The sequence below is a fragment of the Galeopterus variegatus genome, unplaced genomic scaffold (genome assembly GCF_000696425.1).
Source record: "Galeopterus variegatus unplaced genomic scaffold, G_variegatus-3.0.2 Scaffold339, whole genome shotgun sequence".
NCBI lineage: Eukaryota > Metazoa > Chordata > Mammalia > Dermoptera > Cynocephalidae > Galeopterus > Galeopterus variegatus.
In genome coordinates, this window is record NW_007726450.1 from 583,465 (window position 1) to 603,324 (window position 19,860).

At 39.6% G+C, this 19,860-nt stretch overlaps 1 protein-coding gene across 1 annotated transcript in view; it reads right to left on the reverse strand.

The window, feature by feature from the left end:
- Nucleotides 1-19,860, reverse strand: part of CUBN (cubilin (intrinsic factor-cobalamin receptor)) — a 121,979-nt gene that overhangs the window by 2,913 nt on the left and 99,206 nt on the right. Inside the window, exons 29-34 of the mRNA XM_008567728.1 lie at nt 17,090-17,298; nt 8,454-8,616; nt 7,908-8,113; nt 5,594-5,741; nt 4,407-4,588; nt 824-989 (exon numbers count right to left, since the gene is read on the reverse strand). Coding sequence (XP_008565950.1) covers nt 824-989; nt 4,407-4,588; nt 5,594-5,741; nt 7,908-8,113; nt 8,454-8,616; nt 17,090-17,298 — 1,074 coding nt within the window. The remainder of the gene's footprint in view (nt 1-823; nt 990-4,406; nt 4,589-5,593; nt 5,742-7,907; nt 8,114-8,453; nt 8,617-17,089; nt 17,299-19,860) is intronic.

Below are 19,860 nucleotides of genomic sequence, written 5' to 3' on the forward strand. Positions count from 1 at the left end.
TATAAAGGAATTTTTAAATCTTTATATCTTATATGCTTTATATATAAATACATATTCTTTTATAGAGAGAAACAATGAATAAATGTAGAATTTTAAAAAATCTGTCCTTTCATTGTTAAAAATCTCAATTTCTAACAGAAAATAATCAGGTACACAAACAGCTAAAAAGATAAGGTCACTTTGTCTTTTTTTTTTTTTTAAAGATGACCAGTAAGGGGATCTTAACCCTTGACTTGGTGTTATCAGCACCGCACTCTCCCGAGTGAGCCACAGGCCGGCCCCTTGTCTTTTTTTTTTGACACCTTATGTTCTTCTTACCTACATTGCTTTCCCTTTGAGAAAGTTTTCAGTATCAAAATGGAGTTGCTTGTGTTAAAAAACAAAACAAAACAAACCCTGACAAGTAGGGCCAGGGAAAGACAAGGGCACGAAGGGGGAAGTTCTCATGCATTTACGCCTGATAACAAGAACTATCACAAAGGATTCTGCCAAGCCGCAACCTTGCACAGAGCCGATCACAACCTTAATAAAAAATGCTTCTGCAAGGACATCTGCCCAGCAACTGCTGGTCCAGCCTAGGACTCACATTACCCTGGTTATTGATCCTTGTAGCCAAGGAAAATTATCTGAACACAATTATGCAATCCTCCATCATTTCTCCCTTACCCCTTGTCTTCCTCTTCCTCCCTGAATACACACATAGTTCACTATGGCACGTGTATTCCCATTGCAATGTTCTATTCCCGATTAAACATTACTATTTTAGAGAGCCTCTCTCTGTTTGCTATTTAGGTTGCCACCTTACAAAGTGCAAATGTCTTACCAGAGGGTGATGAGGTCCAGATGATTTCATATCCACGACTGGAAATTGCACTATTACTTTTAAATCGTAGGTATAGTTTATTATTTTGGGAGAAGACAGGATTTGGCAGCAGAGTTCCACAATACTTGCCAAGTAATAGTGAACTGCTATTACTTCCGTTTCTTACCTTTAAAAATGAGTCATTGATTATTATACTCATAGTATACTTTCTTCTCTATCATTGCAATACATGAAGATGTGAGACAATTTGACCATTTTGGAAAAGCTTTGTCTTTTTATGTACCTAAGAATGAAGGATTTTCTGAAAATACACGTAGAAGTCACCTTCATTGGCAAAGGGGAGGAATGTTCAATTTGTAGATCAAAAACAATCTGCATTTGGATTCAGACAGCAATTAAAACACCAGGGAGCATTTTTTATACACTAGTCAGTGCTATAATCTTTTGCTTTGGGGAAGATGTTTCAAAGAATGTAGTTAAAGTGAATTTTAAAAAGGCGGGGGGGGGGGGTTGCCTGCTCTGTTTCCAGTCAACTGTTATACTTTGTTCATTGTCCTCTGTGTGTGTGTCCGTGTGTACGTGTGTGCATTTCCCATTGAGAAATATTTGGCTGTAAAGGGACTATGAAAAAAATGCAATACACAAAGTATAATAAAGTTCAGAACAAAAGGAATTTGTGTATGAGAACAGGACACAACTTAAGAAATCTAGAAAATTTCTGACCATTGTTAAAGAAATTTCAAAAACACTTTCTGAGGCTATATCACTTTTTCTTTTCAACTCACAGCACAGAGGAGACACATAAAAACAGGAAATGAGTCAGTATTGGGGGGGAGGGAGATAACCACACTGAATTCAACCACTTTCTGTCCTCAAGCCTGGTTCCTACTGTGCTTTCACAACCAGCCCTACTCCAACAAGGACACCTGAGGCTTCTGAAGGAAATGTTACACAGGCAATGTATGGTTGGAACCAGCTCCACATGAATACATGCTGATTTTATTGATCTGAGTTCAAAATCCTGCAAGTTCCTCTATTCCCTCTATAATCCCATAGTTTAAAATTTGGTTGATGATTGCTTGTTGTCTTAAGTCATAGAAATTTCTCCGGAGGAACAGTGGCTAGTCTTGCCGGGCTGTGTTGATTTGGAAAGATTCCTTTTAGGTCTATGTGTTAGCTAATACGAGAGAGCAATATGCATTTCTGGTGCTTTTTGGATTATTCTACTCAATGTTTAAACAAAGCAGCCTTGCAGTGGACAAAGTAGCCAGTTACCCACCTGCAGATGGAAGGGCTGTCATGTTTAAGAATGCTGGAAGGCCCTACCTGCTACCACTGTTCTCTTCACTTTGGGTCTCTTTCTCTCTGGGTCCTCTTTTAAAATGCTGTTGTGGGCTGGCCCGGTGGCGCACTGCTACAGTGCGCCGCTTGGGAGCGTGGCGGTGCTCCCGCCGAGGGTTCGGATCCCACATACAGACCGGTTCCCGCTCACTGGCTGAGCGAGGGGCGGGCGCAGCACCGAGGGTTGCGATCCCGTTGCCGGTCCCGGTCCGGTACGGGCGCGACACTGAGGGTTGCAATCCGTTGCCGGTCACGAAAAAAGACAAAAAGGAAAAATAAAATAAAATAAAATAAAATGCTGTTGCTCTGAGAAGATGAGTGGGATATTCACACTGAAGTTGCTAATAACTTGTCCTATTCACTGTTCTCTTCATAGGAGGAATTGGACAACTGAGAGCAGTAGCTACCTCTGGGACCTTAGAGGATGCTGAAAAGGGGAGGTGAAGGCACTGAGGACGATTGCAAATTCCAAATGTGGTCTAAAGCTTGGCCTTCACTTGGTAGTAACACAATCAGAATCCTCAGTACATTTCCGTTCCCACCACTGTTAAGATGCATGGAATGCTGAGGCTTCCTGGTACAGCTGCCAAGAAACTATGCCCACAATTTTCCCACTGAAAACCAGACTCAGTGACATTTTGCAGGCCTAAGTTGTAGTTTCCTTTCTTTGCTTATTGGACAGGAAGTTTCAGATCCATTCTGTGGAATATAGAAGGAGCTAGGAGGATTAGTTCTCACCCTCCAAAGCTAGAAAGCGAGTTTTTACTTCCCAGCATCCAGCAGGCCCATGACAAATGCTGACTGTCATCGGGACTCCAGCTTGAAGTGAATTAAAGGGAGTTGTCCTGTGACTCTGACCTAGTGGAACTATTCTATCTTGTCTGCACATCCCATTTCTCCCCTAATTTCCACTCTACACTTCATATAAACATTTGGTTTTCCTAATACGCTGCCTGGCACAGATAATACTGTATCTCTCCCTTCATTCCTCCTGCTACGTACATCTCCCAGTTTCCTGCCGTGGCAAGTGTTCCCCATGAAAAAAGCATGGCTTCCTCCAGGAATTTATTGCACTATATATTGACGATATTAACAATGGGTTTAAATTAATTCCATAGAGGAGAGCTTTCCAGGGTAATAAAACTCCATATCAGGTGTAGAGGCACAGACATACTTTTTGGAAACCTTTCTGAAGACTCTGGTGTACATGAAACAAAGCCAATTTAGAGAGCTTCAGGTAAGGGCTGTAATCAAAATCAATTTGCAGAGCAATTCAGCATCCTTCAATGTACAAGTCTTAGGTTCCACCTTAGTTTATTTCCTAAGGATAAATATATTTTCAACAGAATTTGCAAAGGGCACCTCCAAGCAAGCTCTGGGGTTTTCATTGTAAAACATAGGTGCAGAACTCCATACGTGGGGTCTGTGTCAGTTGGATGCTCATTCAGAATATCCTCTTTCTATGACCAAAGATGTAAAATTCAAACAACACATATAGGTGATGCAGAGAGGAAAGGACGTGGAGGGAGCTCCCCTGGCAGTACTGGAGAACCTCAAAGGTGCGAGCCCATGAGGAGCGTGGCTGTGCTTGCTGTAGGTGTTGGGGGGCTCTCTCCATGTGATTTGGGGATGGGAGTGGAGGGTGTGGAGGAATGAATGGACCGCAACTCCTGTGACTGCAGAACACTTGTTTAAGGAAACACTAGCCCTCAGAGAAGACTGAAGATGCCCCAGACTTACTGTCATTGGCAGGGAAATGAGGTTATTTTGTATCCTTCAGTTTCATTTTTATCTCCACACAAAACACACTTCTCCAAGCCAGTGCCATCATCCAACTCCAAAATCAGCACCTTACACTTGGACCTTCCCCTGGTCCTTCCGGGTTCCAACTCATACATTACCCTCTTACAGAAGCCTTCTCTGTCCCCAAACCGAGTTAAGTGCCCCTAACTGTGCTGGACTCAGTCCTTTCCACACTGTTGTAACTGACTGTCCCCTGTCTATTATTCCAATAGACTGTGAGCCTCCTGTCATGTTTCCTATTGCATTTCCAGTGCCTGGACTGGTGCTCTCTAGATGTTTAGAGAATGAAAGGATAATGAATATATTAATACCATGAATACATTAATGGAATGAATAAGGGCCATACAGGATTAGCGGCGCTAGAGAAAAAGATAGGAAATCTTAAATGACCCATCATCTTTTAAATAATTCATTTAAATGATGTTCAGATGCATGTTACCTCCAAGAAATCGTGTCTGCATTCACTTGAGTCCTCGATGGCAAATGAATGGAAAAAAAGGGAAATGGAGTGGTTCTCTGGGGCCGTGAGAACAATAGTGCAATTCATGTTATTGCTATAATTTTCTGGCCATCCAGGACTCTTTAGATTGCCAAATCCTTTGTTATATTCTCTGTTGCAACCTTAGAGAAAAAAATAAATATTCATAATTAATGTATGCATCCAAATATTCAGTGCTTTTTCAACTTGATAGGAATAACTGAAAAGAATAATTTCATTTGAACAAACTTTAGAAAAAGCTAATCCAGCTCTTCATTAATGTTTGAGATAATTGAGATCCTGAGAGGTGAACAGTGGCTTGTTAACATGAAACACCCCACGGAAGGTATGAAATCTGAGCACTCTCCTTTGAAGATGAATATTCTGGCATCCTATGAACTTTTCTGATCACGTTTAGATGAAGGTGGCTGACATTTAGACTCAAGACATACAAGGTCTATCTCCAAGACATAGTTTCTCAAGATGTCCTTTTAAATCCTTTAGTGAATTATTTCTTCTGACAGACCTGGCAAATTGTTGTTCTTTACCATTTTTTGGTAAAAAACACCAAATGCATTTTTATTGTTTGTTTTAATCAAAGGCAGCTTTAGTTGCAATGAAGTTCAAAACAAACAATAAATAAAGTGTTCTCTGGAAATAAACTTCTCAGTTATGGTAATCAAGTAACTCCTTCAGGGCCTCTTGGTTTTTACAAAATAATTTTCTAAGACATAGTAATTCCTAAATTTGTGAATATACTAAAAACCATTGAATTGTAAATATTAAATGGGTAAAATGTATGATATGGGAATTATGTCTCAATAAACTTTTGTAAAAATATATATAGTGACTTCTATATGTAGCCAAGTGGATAATTAATAAAATAACTGGTACATTTTTAAATTAATATTTTAAATTAACATGGACTTTGAAGAACATTCCAGCATTCTAAGCATTTTAGTTAGTATTATATTGACCTCTTCAGAAACCAGGTTTTGTAATTTGCTAAACTGGGCCTGGGTTCTAGTGAAGAGTCTCACCTTATATGGGTATGGTTTATGTTAACCAGCCCTCACTGGAGTCAATTCTAGCAATAATTGTAACCATGGCAGTTTTTCTTGAATAACAGATAAACTTCCAGGACTTACCTGCAATCTTATAGGTAAATCCCATTCTAGAGTTTCTGTTTAAAACTTCAGATTTGAAAATGATAATTGCAGTTCTGGTAGAAGAATAAAACGCTGGCACTGCTGAAGCATTTCCCCTACAGAACTGCATTCTTTGGTTTCCATTACTCTGAAATGACATGGAAGCCACTCATGTTAGATTTAGTTTCAAAAGAGTTGGGCCCAACAGAAATTAAACTGTATATACAAGTACAGCTTGCATATTCAGTCACAGGAACCAGCTCTAGTGTTTGAAGCACTCTGCAACTAGCTCACCTTGGCCTTGGAAGTGACAAATGTCCCACCTTCCCAGAGGGGCCGGAGGCAGGGAGGCAAAGCTTCTGCTGAAACTGTGCACTGGACACTTCCCTGCTGAAAACAAGACCCCTCTCCTCTCATGCCACTTCGTAGCTGAGGCCTGTGCCCTTGCTCTGGGCACAACCAGGTGTTCTCTAGCCTTTCCAGTGTGTGGCTTAGCAACACCTGGGTCTCCAACAGCCTCCTGGTAGAGGCCATACTTTCCCCATGCTCCACAATTTCTTGAGTAGGAGTGGTGGGGGGCAGAGGGTAGGGTTTCCACACATCCCTCACTGCAGCATCTGTTCTCACCTCAAAATTAGTCCTTCTGGGAGGACCTCTACATCTGGCCAAAGATACTCTCTGCCCTTCTCATCTGTCTGACTTACTTTCCTCCTGCTCACCTCCTTCCATTTATTAAAGACTTGTGGTGTCTTAGCTCGCAGTCATATTCTGCACCCTACTTCCTTTCTGAACTCTTGGAGGTTTCTGCCTTTTTACCCTCTACAGTGGCTCCACCACATAATCCTGTTTTATGATCTTCCTAATAGGGCTTCTCTTTCTACTCCTGGATATCTTGAGAGTTCCAGTTTCTTCAGACTATCAGTCATTTTTATCTTTCTTCCCTACCAACCCAGGCTGAAACTCTTTGTGCTCTCCTTTATTCATTCAGTCGAAGGACACTGTTCAGTCATGAGAAATACCAGGTCCCATCTGAGGCCAGTCCAGCTCCTGTTATGTTCCAGAACTGCCCTGTGCCCTGTAAGTAGTGTTTTTGTGCCCAGCTAAGTGGTCTGCCCTGACCCCCATGGTCTCACTTCATGAAGCAATGGGAAACTGAGTTTTACCCAACGGGTCTTGTTCCACTTGGCTCTAAGTCCCTGCATTGAGCGTACCACTGTGGAATAGGTGTTTTGTCCTGAAAACCACTACCAATGGGATGATGATAACCAAGCATCCTAACCACCATGGGAGCCTAGGACTTATCTCAGTGTCTATATTTGCACAAAACTCAGCAAATCCAGTGTCTACTCAGCAGTCAGTGTGTCCCAGACCTCTCCCCATTGAAGTCAGACTGACTCGATTTTTTTTTCTCCCCAGCACGACCATGTGAGAACCAGGTGACCCCAGATTGATAATGAGGAAGACTTTGAAAACTCAGAAGGTGATTGACAGGACTCTATTATTGCCAGAACGTGGGGGTTTGAACATGACATTCTTGGGATGAACTGGGACAGGTTAGTTGCTCCTCAAACTGCAGAGAGACAATCCAGGCATTCCCAGGTATTCTCCCAAGAATTCATCCTCAGTTCATGACCCTTCACCCTACATATTTTCCTTGGATAATCTCATTACTCCAACTACCTATCCATAGGATAATGATGCCCAAATCTTTGGACCTTCTGTCAACATCACACTTTTGTGTCCAACTATCTCTTCAACATCTTATCTCATGGGAAATTCAAACTCAGAATTTGTTTCTCTTTTACCAAAAAAGCTTTTTCTTGTTTTTCTCTCTTACATTTCCATGAATATAGTCCTGCTGGACTGCTGCCAAAGGACCTCATAACTGATTTTCCTATGTTTGTATTGACTTCTTCAACCTATGCATAGATCCCACTAACTACAGAAGAGCTTTTGCAAGCATGGTCCATGGAGCTCCCATGTTGGTGCCAGAACACTAGAGACGCTCATCAAAAATTCAGATTAATGGGTGCTATGTGGGGAACTGGCCTCTGAGTGTGGGCTCAGGAGGATGCACTTTAAACAAGACACCCAGGATTCTTAGGCACATGAAGTTTGAGAGCACCTGACTTACAGGACCAAGCTTAAGTTGCTCAACACCCCTCAATGGTAAGGCTTTGTTTACAGCTGAAAAACACATTAAGCTGGAAGTAACTGAGAATTGATTTAGTCATGCCTTCATTACTTCAAGGGTTTTGCAAATACTGGTGAAAAGGTCACTAGATGCAAATATCAGTCATCCTATAATTGTTACCTCCTGTGAGTCCTGAAACTCTAGGTAATTCTGTGCGCAGTTTTGCGAGTGCAGCTGTAATGCCCACACCGTTATCTCGACCTGCTGATGTGGAGGCGCTTCAATGACCCAAGTACAGATGAAAAATGGGACATCTGAGTTTGATGAATTAGGCGAGGAAATATTTTGTGGAGTCCAAGTTGCATTATAAGTTCCACCACAAGGCACTGAGGAGGGAAGAAAGAAACAACATGCAAGACATTTACTCATCTCTCCTCATGCACACAACCTTTAAAATTCTGCCTTCCCTACCCTCCCAGCCTACAGGAGCTATATTTACATCATTCTATTAAAGATTTGGGGTATATATCCTTGACTAAGGATTGTATCATGGATTAAATACAGAGTAATTAACATGCAGTTTGGTAATGGACATTGATCTTAGATAGTAGTTGACATTAAGTTTAGTAGTCAATATTTAGTTTTGATACAATAAACATTGCATTCTTTTTAGTACATAAATATGCACGTATTTCATAATATATAAAAATGTCTCAATTTACTCACTGTCCACGGTGGTATATGTAGCATTAAATCCTTCCCTTTCTAAAGTTAGGTCACTGACAAAATGAACCGTAAGGAAGTTACCAGAAGAGACAAAAGGAGCAGGTATGGTGGAACCACAAAATGTTCCAGCCAAGTTGGCATTTTCACTATCTCCATCATATAACTGAAAAGAGAGAGTTTGTTAGTTCTCCATTATTCATGAAGAAGTTGCATATTTTATTCTAAATTGGGCATGAAGTCATAATAGGTCAGGATTAAGAATCTTTACATTGATGTTCTTAGACCTAGTCTTAATTTAGAAACAGAAATGCGATTGAATTAATAAACAATATTATAGTCATTTTCAATAAAAACCTGGTATGATGCCTTACATGTTTTTCTCTTTGGGAAAGTAATAAATGATTTAAAATATAATGTGTCATAACGTCAGCAAACCCGTTGTTATCTTTACCTCCGCTCCCACGACCACTCTGGCCCAAGCCACTACAATCTCTTGCCTGGATTAGCACAGAAGCCTCCTCGTGGAGCAGCCTGATTCTGCTCCTGTCCCACTCTAGTCTGTTCTCAAATGTCAACCTGAGGATATTGTGAAAATCTAAGTCAGACCTGGTCACTGCTCTGCTAAAAACCCTCCTAACTGCTTCCCATCCATTCAATATAAAATCCAAAGCCATTATAATAGCCTTCCAGACCCAATAGAATCTGCTTTCCTCTCCCACCCCTGATCCTTCCAATCTAATTTTTTACTGTCTCCACTCTCTCTGCTCTACTCCTTGAGCAAGCCAAGCCTGCTTCAGCTTCTCAGCTGGACTGCCCTTCTCCTGAATATCCACAGAATTTGTTCTCTTACCTGCCTGCAGGTCTTTACTCAAATGTCACCGACTCAGTGAGGCTTTCCCTTATATAGATTCTCCCAACATTCCCTGTCTCCTTTCCTGCCTGATTTTCCTTCAGAGCAAGTATTACCTTCTACATACCGTATATTTCACTTGTTTATTTTACATCTTCTCCTATGGCAAGAACGCAAGTTCCATGAAAGCATAGATTTTTGTTTTCTGCAATGCTATGTCCCCAGTTTTTATTTTATTTTATTTTATTTTATTTATTTTTTGTCTTTTGTCTTTTTCCGTGTCCGGCAACGGATCGCAACCCTCAGTGTTGCCCCCGTACCGGACCGGGGACCGGCAACGGGATCGCAACCCTCGGTGTTGCTCCCGCGCCTTGCTCAGCCAGTGAGCGGGAACCGGTCTGTATGTGGGATCCGAACCCTCGGGCGGGAGCGCCGCCGCGCTTCCCAAGCGGCGCACTTATCCAGTGCGTCACCGGGCCGGCCCCTATGTCCCCAGTTTTTAGAAGAGTGTCTGGCACATAAAAGGCACTCATATATCTAATAAATGAGTAAGTGTTTTGACTCCCCTCTCCCATTATCCACTTCTCCAAAAACTGTTCTCTCCACATCTTCTTTATCTCAGAAAATGACTCAAGCCTAAAACTTCAGTCATCCTTGATTCCTTTCTCTCCCGTCACTACTGCCACATCTACTCCATTCTACCTTTGAAACATACCCCCAAAAGACTCCATCTCCATTGCTCTCATCACCAGTCTTTACCTTTACTCACAGAACAGCCACAGTATCCTCCACCAAGCTTCTTGCGTGGCTGCAAACTTAAATCAGATAATGCCCCTGCCCTGCCTAAGATGCATGAGAAGATTCCCACAAAACCTAAAGCAAAATCCCAACTCTTTGCCACAGACTGCAAGCCTGCCCTGATCTGGCCTGTGCCTCCTCTCAGACCCCTCACCTTCCTCTTTCCCGTGGCTCCTCCAGCCCGGGAGGGTCCCTGGCCTAGCCTCTGCACACACGACGATTTCTGCCAGGAGAGAGTGGTCTTTCCCATGACTCCTTGACTTGGGAGCTCCACTCAAATGTCACTCCTCAGGGAGGCCAACCCTGTCTAGTGTTGCCCTCTCCCCTAGCATCATCCTGTTTTGTTTTCTTATTATAATCAAAACACATCATATTTATTGCTTATTTGCGTTTTCTGGTCTCTCCTAACAGGAGAGTAAGTCGCACGGTAGGGGAGACTTTGTCTGACTTATTCACTGTGGTGTCACCAGCACCCAGAACAATTCCCAATCTTGGTAGCTTTCACAAACACCTGTCAAAACTCTGGGGGCTTGGATTTCTCTCCAATACATTCCTAGAAAATGAAGTTTTTTCTATCTCAGTAGTATTCACTGTATTTCTAAAATGAATATTTGTTTGTGTAACTCCAAATATTGAATTAATAACAGCCATGACCATTGACATTATTTTTAAATGCTGGGATTATGTAAGATAGAAATGGTTAAAAACAGTCATTTCAAAAGAAAAATGAAAACAAATTTACCACTAGATGGCACTGTCTCTCTTACTTAAGATTTTTAGTTCATTTAGAGCCAGAAGATTTTTTAACACCCTTATTTTACAGAAGAGTACATTTGCCAAGTTTTAGATAGCACACTTTTTCTGGTAAACAAGTTAAACTTTCATGATAGCAATTGCTGTCTTTATGATTGCACTCATATTAGCAAGCATCTTTATTCCGTGTACTGTGTGCTGGGCCTCTATGCTAGGTCCTATGTATACGAGGATGTATAAAGCACTTTCTACACTTTCAAGATACTCGTGGACTAGTGAGAGGAAGGGTGCATAAATTAAATATACATATATTTGCATATATACATATATACAAATATACATATACACACATATGAATACACGTACATAAATACACAAATATATACATGGTGTGTGTGTGTGTGTGTGTGTGTGTGTGTGTGTGTGTATAAAACAGGGAAAAGTAACTGCTACAATAAACAAACGTAAGTGTATCAGAGGAAGCTAGTTGATGGAGTCAGGTAGAGACGTTCCAGAGCTTCAAAAACGAGAGAACATTCACTGATCCAGTAAGATTTCTCCTAATTGAGTTGAAACGGACAACTTAGAGCCTTTGGACAATTGACACAGGCTCCTAAACACATGTGTGTCAAAGCCAAGATTTTCTCTGCCCACTCTCCCATTCTCTGATACTACTAAATCTCCACTATGGACTTTGGCAGGGTTGCTATAGCATGTTGTAGGCAGTGCCTGGTATAATTCTGGGCAGATGATCCTATATGGACTGGGATATAAGTGGTGCACAGTCTACACAGCAACATATTGTATCCTAGGAGCATTGTTTCTTGGCATAACTGCTTTAGACCAGAGCTTGAATTATGTTCTAAGTCTTGTGGATATGGGTAAGTGCTGAGAAGAATTTTGTGTTTTCTCGACTTTTAAAAATCTTTAAAAGTTTTAGAATCTAATTAACATCTTGAAGGAATTACACAAATAATTCAGTAGAAGACAGTTTGTGCTACAACTGCTGCGTGATTGGGTACTTTACCCAGACACCCACATGAGCAGCCAAAGAAACTGGGAAAGGAAATTTCTAGATTTTAATTTCTATGAATTTTTACTGCAAAAGGGCAATAGACTTTGACACTGGATTTTAATTATTTTCGAATTTAACTTAGTAATTTTAGACATTAATATTCCTAGGACTATGTCTTTTAATATTTTCCTGAGAATTTGATATTAGAAACATTTTTATGTTCTTAATTAGAGCATCTCCGTGTTGCACCTTAAAAGTATTTTCATGAATTCTTTGATCTCAGTGCAGAACCTCTGTTAGGGTCTGCTGGACAACGTGCCAGAGCATAATTTTGTCTGGGAAAGAGAACTGAGAGCGATTTTTCAGGTTTGGGGCTTAACTCTGACCCATTTCAGAATCCTCTGAAGAAAAAGTTATACTAGTCCCAGTGGTCTCAGGAAGAGCCACAAAGAAGAGGGATTAGAAGCACAAAGAAGCAGTGATCAGAATAAGCTCCATAAGTGCAGGAATTTTCATACTTTTTTTTTTTTTAATCTCAGTGCTTGGAGCAATGTCTGGAATACAGTAGGTACTCAAATTAACATTTACTGAGTGAATAACTGAATGAATGAATGAGTGAGTGAATAGTAGGTACTACCTCATAAAGATAGTAACCTGATGCCTCCAAAGACTGATAATCTTTTCCCCAAAGATGGGCAGCCCCTGCTTCCAGCGGCTGACCACAGACCCAATGGTCAAGCCCAGTGGGTTAAGACAGAGGCTCTCACTGAGGTCAGTAACACCCTTTTGGGAGTGTTTTGAACAAGTGTGGTGTTTTTGGATCATCACAATAATATGGAGCTCTAAATGGCATTTAGTATTTAGAAGCCACACTGTAGAATTCACCCTGCAATTCACAGGACAGTTTTGCAAAATGAAGATTTATTCTATGTCTTCATAGCTTTTGAATGTCCTGTCAGAAATTTGTGTAAAACAAAAATGTTCATAATTATTTGATCCTAGAACCTAAATCCATTCTATATATAAACCCCAAAATATTTTCACACAGCTTCACTATGCACCAAATTACCAGGAATGCAATTACTGTGTAAGTTGAACAAAAACTGTACTAAGTCTTTGTTTGGCAGCTGGCTGGTATGGGGGTCTGAATGTACTCAGCCACTTGTTTTGTGTTTTCCCACCATTTTGGAAATTTGTGTTGCAGATGGTGATGCTGTTATTGGCATTTGAGTTGCAAATAAAACCCACTCATATTTGCTTAAATTTATACTTTTATATTTACCATAATTCCACATGTAAGAAGAATCTGACTACATTATTATGAATCTTAGCATAGTTGCTTCAGACTATTTCAGTGTGGTAATATGCACTAATTTATACACTTTCCTTTTATTTCTCCTTTTCATTGCAGTGAGTACGTTATATTGATTTTTTGAAATTATCTGTATGGGTAGGTTTAGTATAGACAACTCTCACTTCAGATGGGAAAGGAAGCATTACAAAATGTTGGCTATGAAAAGGGGAACTGATCAAGTTGAGGAAAATCTGGGAAATCTCCTTTCCACTGGTTCCTTATTTCCCCAGCAGAGAAAGTCAGTTAGGGTCACACTCCTGACACCCTCACTCACTGCTCAGCACACAAGTGACTGAACTGATCAGTCATTTGGTGTCAAGAAGCCGGGCATTACACTATGTACTCAGCTCCCAGCCCCTCCTTTCCTCTTCCTTTTCGGTAGCCAGCCTCCCACAGGAAGCAGGCTTTGGTGACGCTGCTCTGCTTTGTGGAGGGTAACTCAGGGGAGCATGCTTTCATACATTTTGTGAAACCCAGCTCAGCCATCCCATCTAGGAGGGCATTCCTCAGCCCCCAGATGAAGTCAATCAGACCCTCTCCTGCTCTCCTTTTTTGAGTTGCTCATATTTATCATTTTTGTCTTATATAATAATTCCCTTGCTTACTCAGTAAAGTCTCTCCACTGTAATGATGGCTCCTTGAGATGTGTCTTCAACTCTTTATATCTCCAGTGCCAGGTACAATGCCTGGCACATAATTATGCCAAGTAACTCTTTATGGAGTGGATATGATGTTGATTTCAATAGGAACCACTCAGTGAAATACACAATTCACCATGTACTAAAGTAATCGTAATGACCCTTGCTGTGGATTGATTGAAATGTGTCCCCCAAAGTTCATATACTAGAAGCTTACTTCTCACTGTAACTGTTGAGGGTGGGAAATCCTATTATGATAATTGAAAGATGGAGCCTTGAAGAGGTGATTAAGGTGATGGTTTAATGGTGGTCATGGGCGTGGTTCTGCGGGCTTTAAAGGAGAGGACGTGAGAAGCTATCTGTCTTAATCTCTGCTCTGCCATTTTCTACTATGTGAGACTTCTGGGTTGCTGTAAAGTCAACACCAAAGAAGACCCTCATCAGATGGGTTCCCTGGACTTTGGATTTCCCAGCCTCCAAAACTGTAAGAAATAAATTTCATTTTCTTACAAATCACCCAGTTCTCTGTATTTTGTTATAAACAACAGAAATGGACTAATTCAACTCTCCAAGTCCACTCTTTTAAAAACAATAGTGATAAAATTATGCATGAATAATGGGATTGGTATGATTTTACTCATATATCTACCTAGAGAACTGAATTAAATTAGCTTTTCTAAAAAGTGATTTGATTATAATATCTAAGAAACAATCTAAAAGGAATCAAATGCCTCATGTATCACGGAGAATCTTTTAATAAAGAAACCTTCAAGCTTCACATTCCAAGAACTGGTTTTTGATCTGCCAGGTTACTAGAAGTTGGAAAAGTTGCCAATTGAGGGAAATTTCTTTCCCAAGAGAAAAAACAAGCATGGATCTGGACAGAATTTCTTTAGGGGGAAAAAAAGGATATTTTATTTTCAAGCTTGAAAATGACTCCTTGTTTTTGACATTGCTGCTTCTTTCCTAAATGACTTGAGGAAATTCAGATAATACAAGCTGTGTTTTAATGACATTATCAAATCCCACTCCATAAAGATGGATCTTGAGAGTAAATCCAATTAACCCTCCTCCTAGCAGGACCATACTCAATACGTCCTACATGAATTTAATTTTAAAATAATTTATATGTAAATTAATTATTTTAAATATTTTTAAAAAGAAGACTCCACAGTCTCCATGCCTATTTGAAATTACTCAAAGAGAAGGAAATGGAAGTAAATTTGTTTACAAATTATATGTCAGGCACAGCACTGAACACTCTAGCAGGCATTATTTTTATCCTTAAAACAGCTTTGCAAGGTGGGCACTATTATACGATTTTTTTTTTTTTAAATAGATGAAATGATGAGGAATCAGGGAGATTAGAAAATTTGTCTGGTAGCAAAATTGAACAGTCTTGAATATCACCTTCAGGGCTGCTCTGGCCAATTCGATCTCATTTCAGAAAAGAAGAATTCAACCTGAATTGACATTCCCTGTTATCTCTAGTCTTTCATGAACTCCTCTGATCTGGCTTCTGCTCCAATACTTTATTAAAATGGTTGCCATCCAATGGAATGAGCCCGTTCTTCATTTTAACCTTTCCTGGCCTCTAATTTGCAATTTAATAGTCCTGAACACCCCTCCTTTGTAAATGAACTTCCCCCTTGACTTCAGTGACATCACACATTCTTGGTTTCCACAATTTTTTCATGGCTCATCTGTTTCTTGTCTTGCCTCTTCTATGGCCTCCCCGGGTTTCTTTCCTGGACTGAGAGTTCAGCTGTCTTGCTCCATGCTGCCTCCTCCCCTCCGTGCATAGTGCTGTCTTCTTACAGGATCTCTGTTCCATTCTCTGCCCACTGCAATCCCACTGTCTGTCTTACTATCACCAAAACTACGGTCTCCACTTAATAGTACAATTCTTCTGGTCTCCTAGACTTGCTGCTTATCACTGTAAAAATATAAGTATATAATTAAGTGCTCAAATGTGTATTCCATCTATGACATTTCCTTCCCTTTCTTTTAAAACCAATTCCTGTAAAATTTAAGACAATCCTAGAACTTAAATGTTTCTCTTGCACTGGTCTTGCCATCTCCCCTGATTCCAGGCCCTCCTCACCTAAAAGTGACCTCTCCCTGGAGCCCTTCTAGACTCCTGTCCTTCCAATCCATGCTGAATGCTGATTCCAGGTTATTTTTCTTCAAATACCACTCTCATCACTTTACTCATTGTAAAACCTTCAATCTCCCTTGTTTTCAGCTGCATAAAATCTAAGCGAATTAGTTTGACTTTCCAGATCCTTTGTAATCCAAGTATTTCTCTACTTAGGCAGTCTTAATTTTTGCTGTTCTTTAGTAATATTCTGTTCCAATAAAGCCAGTGTCTTCACTCTTTCAGGAACATTCACATTCCAACTTCTATTCATCTTGCCTAGAGTTCTCTCCAAACTTAAGTTTTCCCTCACTCTATGAAGTCTTGACCATGCCGGATTATCATGAACTTTCCTTCCTTTTAAACTTGCACATTGCTTAAACCTGTATCTAATGCATTAATTAGCACTTAGATCTTTACTATCCTCAGTTGTTCACTGTGGATTTGTGTGTGTCTCCCCTTAATCTTCGGATCAGACTTAAGTTCCACATGAAAGAAATCTTGCCATCTTTGTTATTATCCCCTGAGAGTGTAGTAGTAAATACTGATTGATGCTACCTAACATTTGTAATCTGAATTTATCTGGTTTGATAGATACAATATTTTAATTTGAAAGTCATTAAAAATTGAACAGAAAATTTTCTTGATTTATTTTTAATGGGACTTAAGAATTAAGATATTTTGCAAATCTAAAGGTAATATGAGAAGTAAATATATAAACTTAAGAAATAGACCAATTAGGGGGTGATTATTTGCATCACAGACATTGTCTTTTATTTTAGGTCCTTTGAGTATTTATCTCTATAAAACCAACTTTCCCATTGAGCATCTCTTAACAAGGCACTGATGAACAGGGAATCTTAAAGCTAATGTTAAAAGCCACACAATATTTTTGAGTCATTTATTTTAAATAATAACTTGATATGAAGACAGTGAATCTGTAATACCACACGTTCCATCATTGAAGAATATGTCATTTTAAAAAGCAGTAGTTCTCACAATTTTCAGGGCTTCCTCTATGGTATAAACTGGAATATACTATATTGAAGTCTGGGATTAGTAGACTCTGTTAAGAAATATAATAGCCTTACCTTTACATAATCATAAATGCATCTTTGCAAAGTACTTGCTGCCTCCAGAGCAAATGAATTGAAGGTGAGTTTAATGAGTGTGTTTACAGGTGCAATTATAAACCACATGCAGTTTAGATTCTTGTCATATCTTCCATTCAAATCAGAATCAGGAGAGACAAACGTATTATTTGAACCTGTCAGATAACCACCACATCCTTGCTGAGGCCCTGCATTAAAACAAAGATACATCACTACTATGCAGACCAAACAGAGTAGATTTTAAATTCCACCTGGAGGGTTTTAACAAGAGCATTGTTTCTATTTTCTGTTACAGGCAGGTTGTTTCCTCTTGCCTCAAGTCCTGCACTATTGATTTCCCTCTCTGCTCCTGCCACTGACCTTGCAGTCCCTCCTTCTCACTCACACAGTTGCCTGGAGAAGTGGGTAACCACATTTGGTTCTATGTGCATTTCTGGAACCGCTGATGTGGTTTATTAAAGCTTTTCCTAATCTTGAAAAATCCAGTAGTACACAAAATCAAGTATTTTGCATAATAAAATTTGTGGAAAATGTGAACATGTTTTACTTCTATATTCTGCTTTTATGAACGCTGTCAGACTGAAAACTGAATTTACAAAGAATTTACCCAGCACCCCAAGAAAATTGGCTCCCAACAAACCTTTAATTAGTCTGGTAAAAAGAGATCGAGAGGCAATCAACACTGCAGTCTAGTTTATATTAAACCACAATCTATATTTGACTTTTTCTTTTCCAATAAAAAGGTGGGGAAGCTGAAGAAGAAAAACTTTATTGGAGAGAGAGAGAGAGAGAAAAAAAAAAGCCTACTTTAAAATAAAAATTTTGTCATTTGGAATAAAAATACAAAAGAGAGATAAAGGATAATCTCAAAATGACTAAATGGATGACTAAATGGTCTACTATGAAAAAACACAGAACAAAATTCTCAGAGCATAGGATTTAGTTCTGTCTCTTCCACAGCCTAAGCAGATGCCTCAGAAATAACTCAAGAAGAGCATACAAGGAAGAAAAACTTACTGATAATTTCAAAAGAAACAGTGAGGATGAATTAAACTCAAAATAGTCCTGGTAGGAATAGGGATTAAATAGGTACTCAAAGGAACATTCATGAAGCTTGCATTCTACACAAATACAGGTCACTACTACTTCCAAAGTTAAATTTCACTGGTATTGGCCTTCCGTCTGCCTCATTCTATTTTTGTATCTGCTAACACTGAAAAGATCGCTTTCAACATTAGGGGGCGCTAAGATTTTGTTCTTGGATCTCGGCAGGAAATCTAACAAATGGCAGCTCTTTTCAACTCTGGCTACATGTCAAATGGACAGCAAATGTGCAGAGTGGTTTTTGGTATAGGTGCATTATTTAATAGGTCAGGCTGCCCTGTCTGTAACTTCTAAGTCAGATAAAATTATAGAGTATTTGCACAGTCACATTTCCTGTAGTTGATATGCTTCCAAAGGTCCAGTCCCTGATACATCCACCAATAACAAAAAATTCTGCTCTGACCAGGTAAGTGAAATTATAGTGCCTTGGAAGATTTGGCAATTACATACACCTGTCCTGGAAAATGTTATCACGAGACCATTTTGCTTAGAAGCAGACATAACAGCCATAAAATAACCTAAGCTACTTCTTGTAACCCTTGACCTAGATCCCTGCATGTAGGATGTAGCCTATTAGCAATCCCAGATCTGTACATCATATACAACAAACAGGAAAACTGAGGAAGTGAGTAGGAGGGCTGCCCTTCTCCCTCTCTACTTTGATCCCCCCCTCCACCTCCCTGCTTGTGATTATGAAATGCCAAGCTCTGCTGGCCCTCTTTGGAACGCATTTCTCAGGTGACCTGATCTATGTGTCCCCCCTCCACCCCTGTTGCTATCATCATATTGGCTCAATAAATCCTTGCTATATGTACTTGGCCTCAGTTTCTTCTTAGGTCATTAGCATCTACAACAAAATTATTCTGAAGCCTAAGGAATGCAGTGTGGTACTACATGTTTCTAATGATTCTTCTCATATGAAACAAGCCTGGAAATTAGAAAAAAGAGTTAGAATTTGAACAGTTTTTATTCCAGCGTGGACTGATTGAGTGTTACTTAACGAAACCACTTAAGGTTATTGGTATGCATAGCAAAGAAGAATAATTAGAGCATTAATGAATTGATGAATTTATTTATTTATTAAATATTATTTTAATATTCAAGGAAGAATATTTAGTATTGAAGTGGGAAAAATGAACAGCAGCCCATTAATAGTGATAAAACATAAATAAATAATGGTGATACGATTTAGAAAATGAGAGGTGTCATTAAAAAGGCAGGAAAAGTTTTGTAGTTTGGCAACAAGGGGAGATTACTTCAGGCTATGAGGATCTAGAATGTTCCAAGAAGGAGGTGGCATTTGATCTGGGTGTTGAAGGATAAATAGGACAATATCATGTAGAAATAGGATTGGGATTGGCAATTCCAGGCTGAAAGAATCTCATGACCAAAGGTTAAATGGATAAGAATTTACATTATATGCATAGGAAAGCACAATTCTGCTTGAGAAAACAATAGGTTTGAGGAAATAAGAAGAAATAATGAGAATGAAGATTGAAAAAGTTGACTAAGCTATTGTATAGAGGGCCTCAAATGCCCGATTGTAGAGTTTGGCCTTTAGACTTTATTGTGTAGATAATGGAGATCCACGTGAAAGAAAGATTTTGATCAGAGAAGTGGTAGGATCAGAATGTACTTTCTAATCA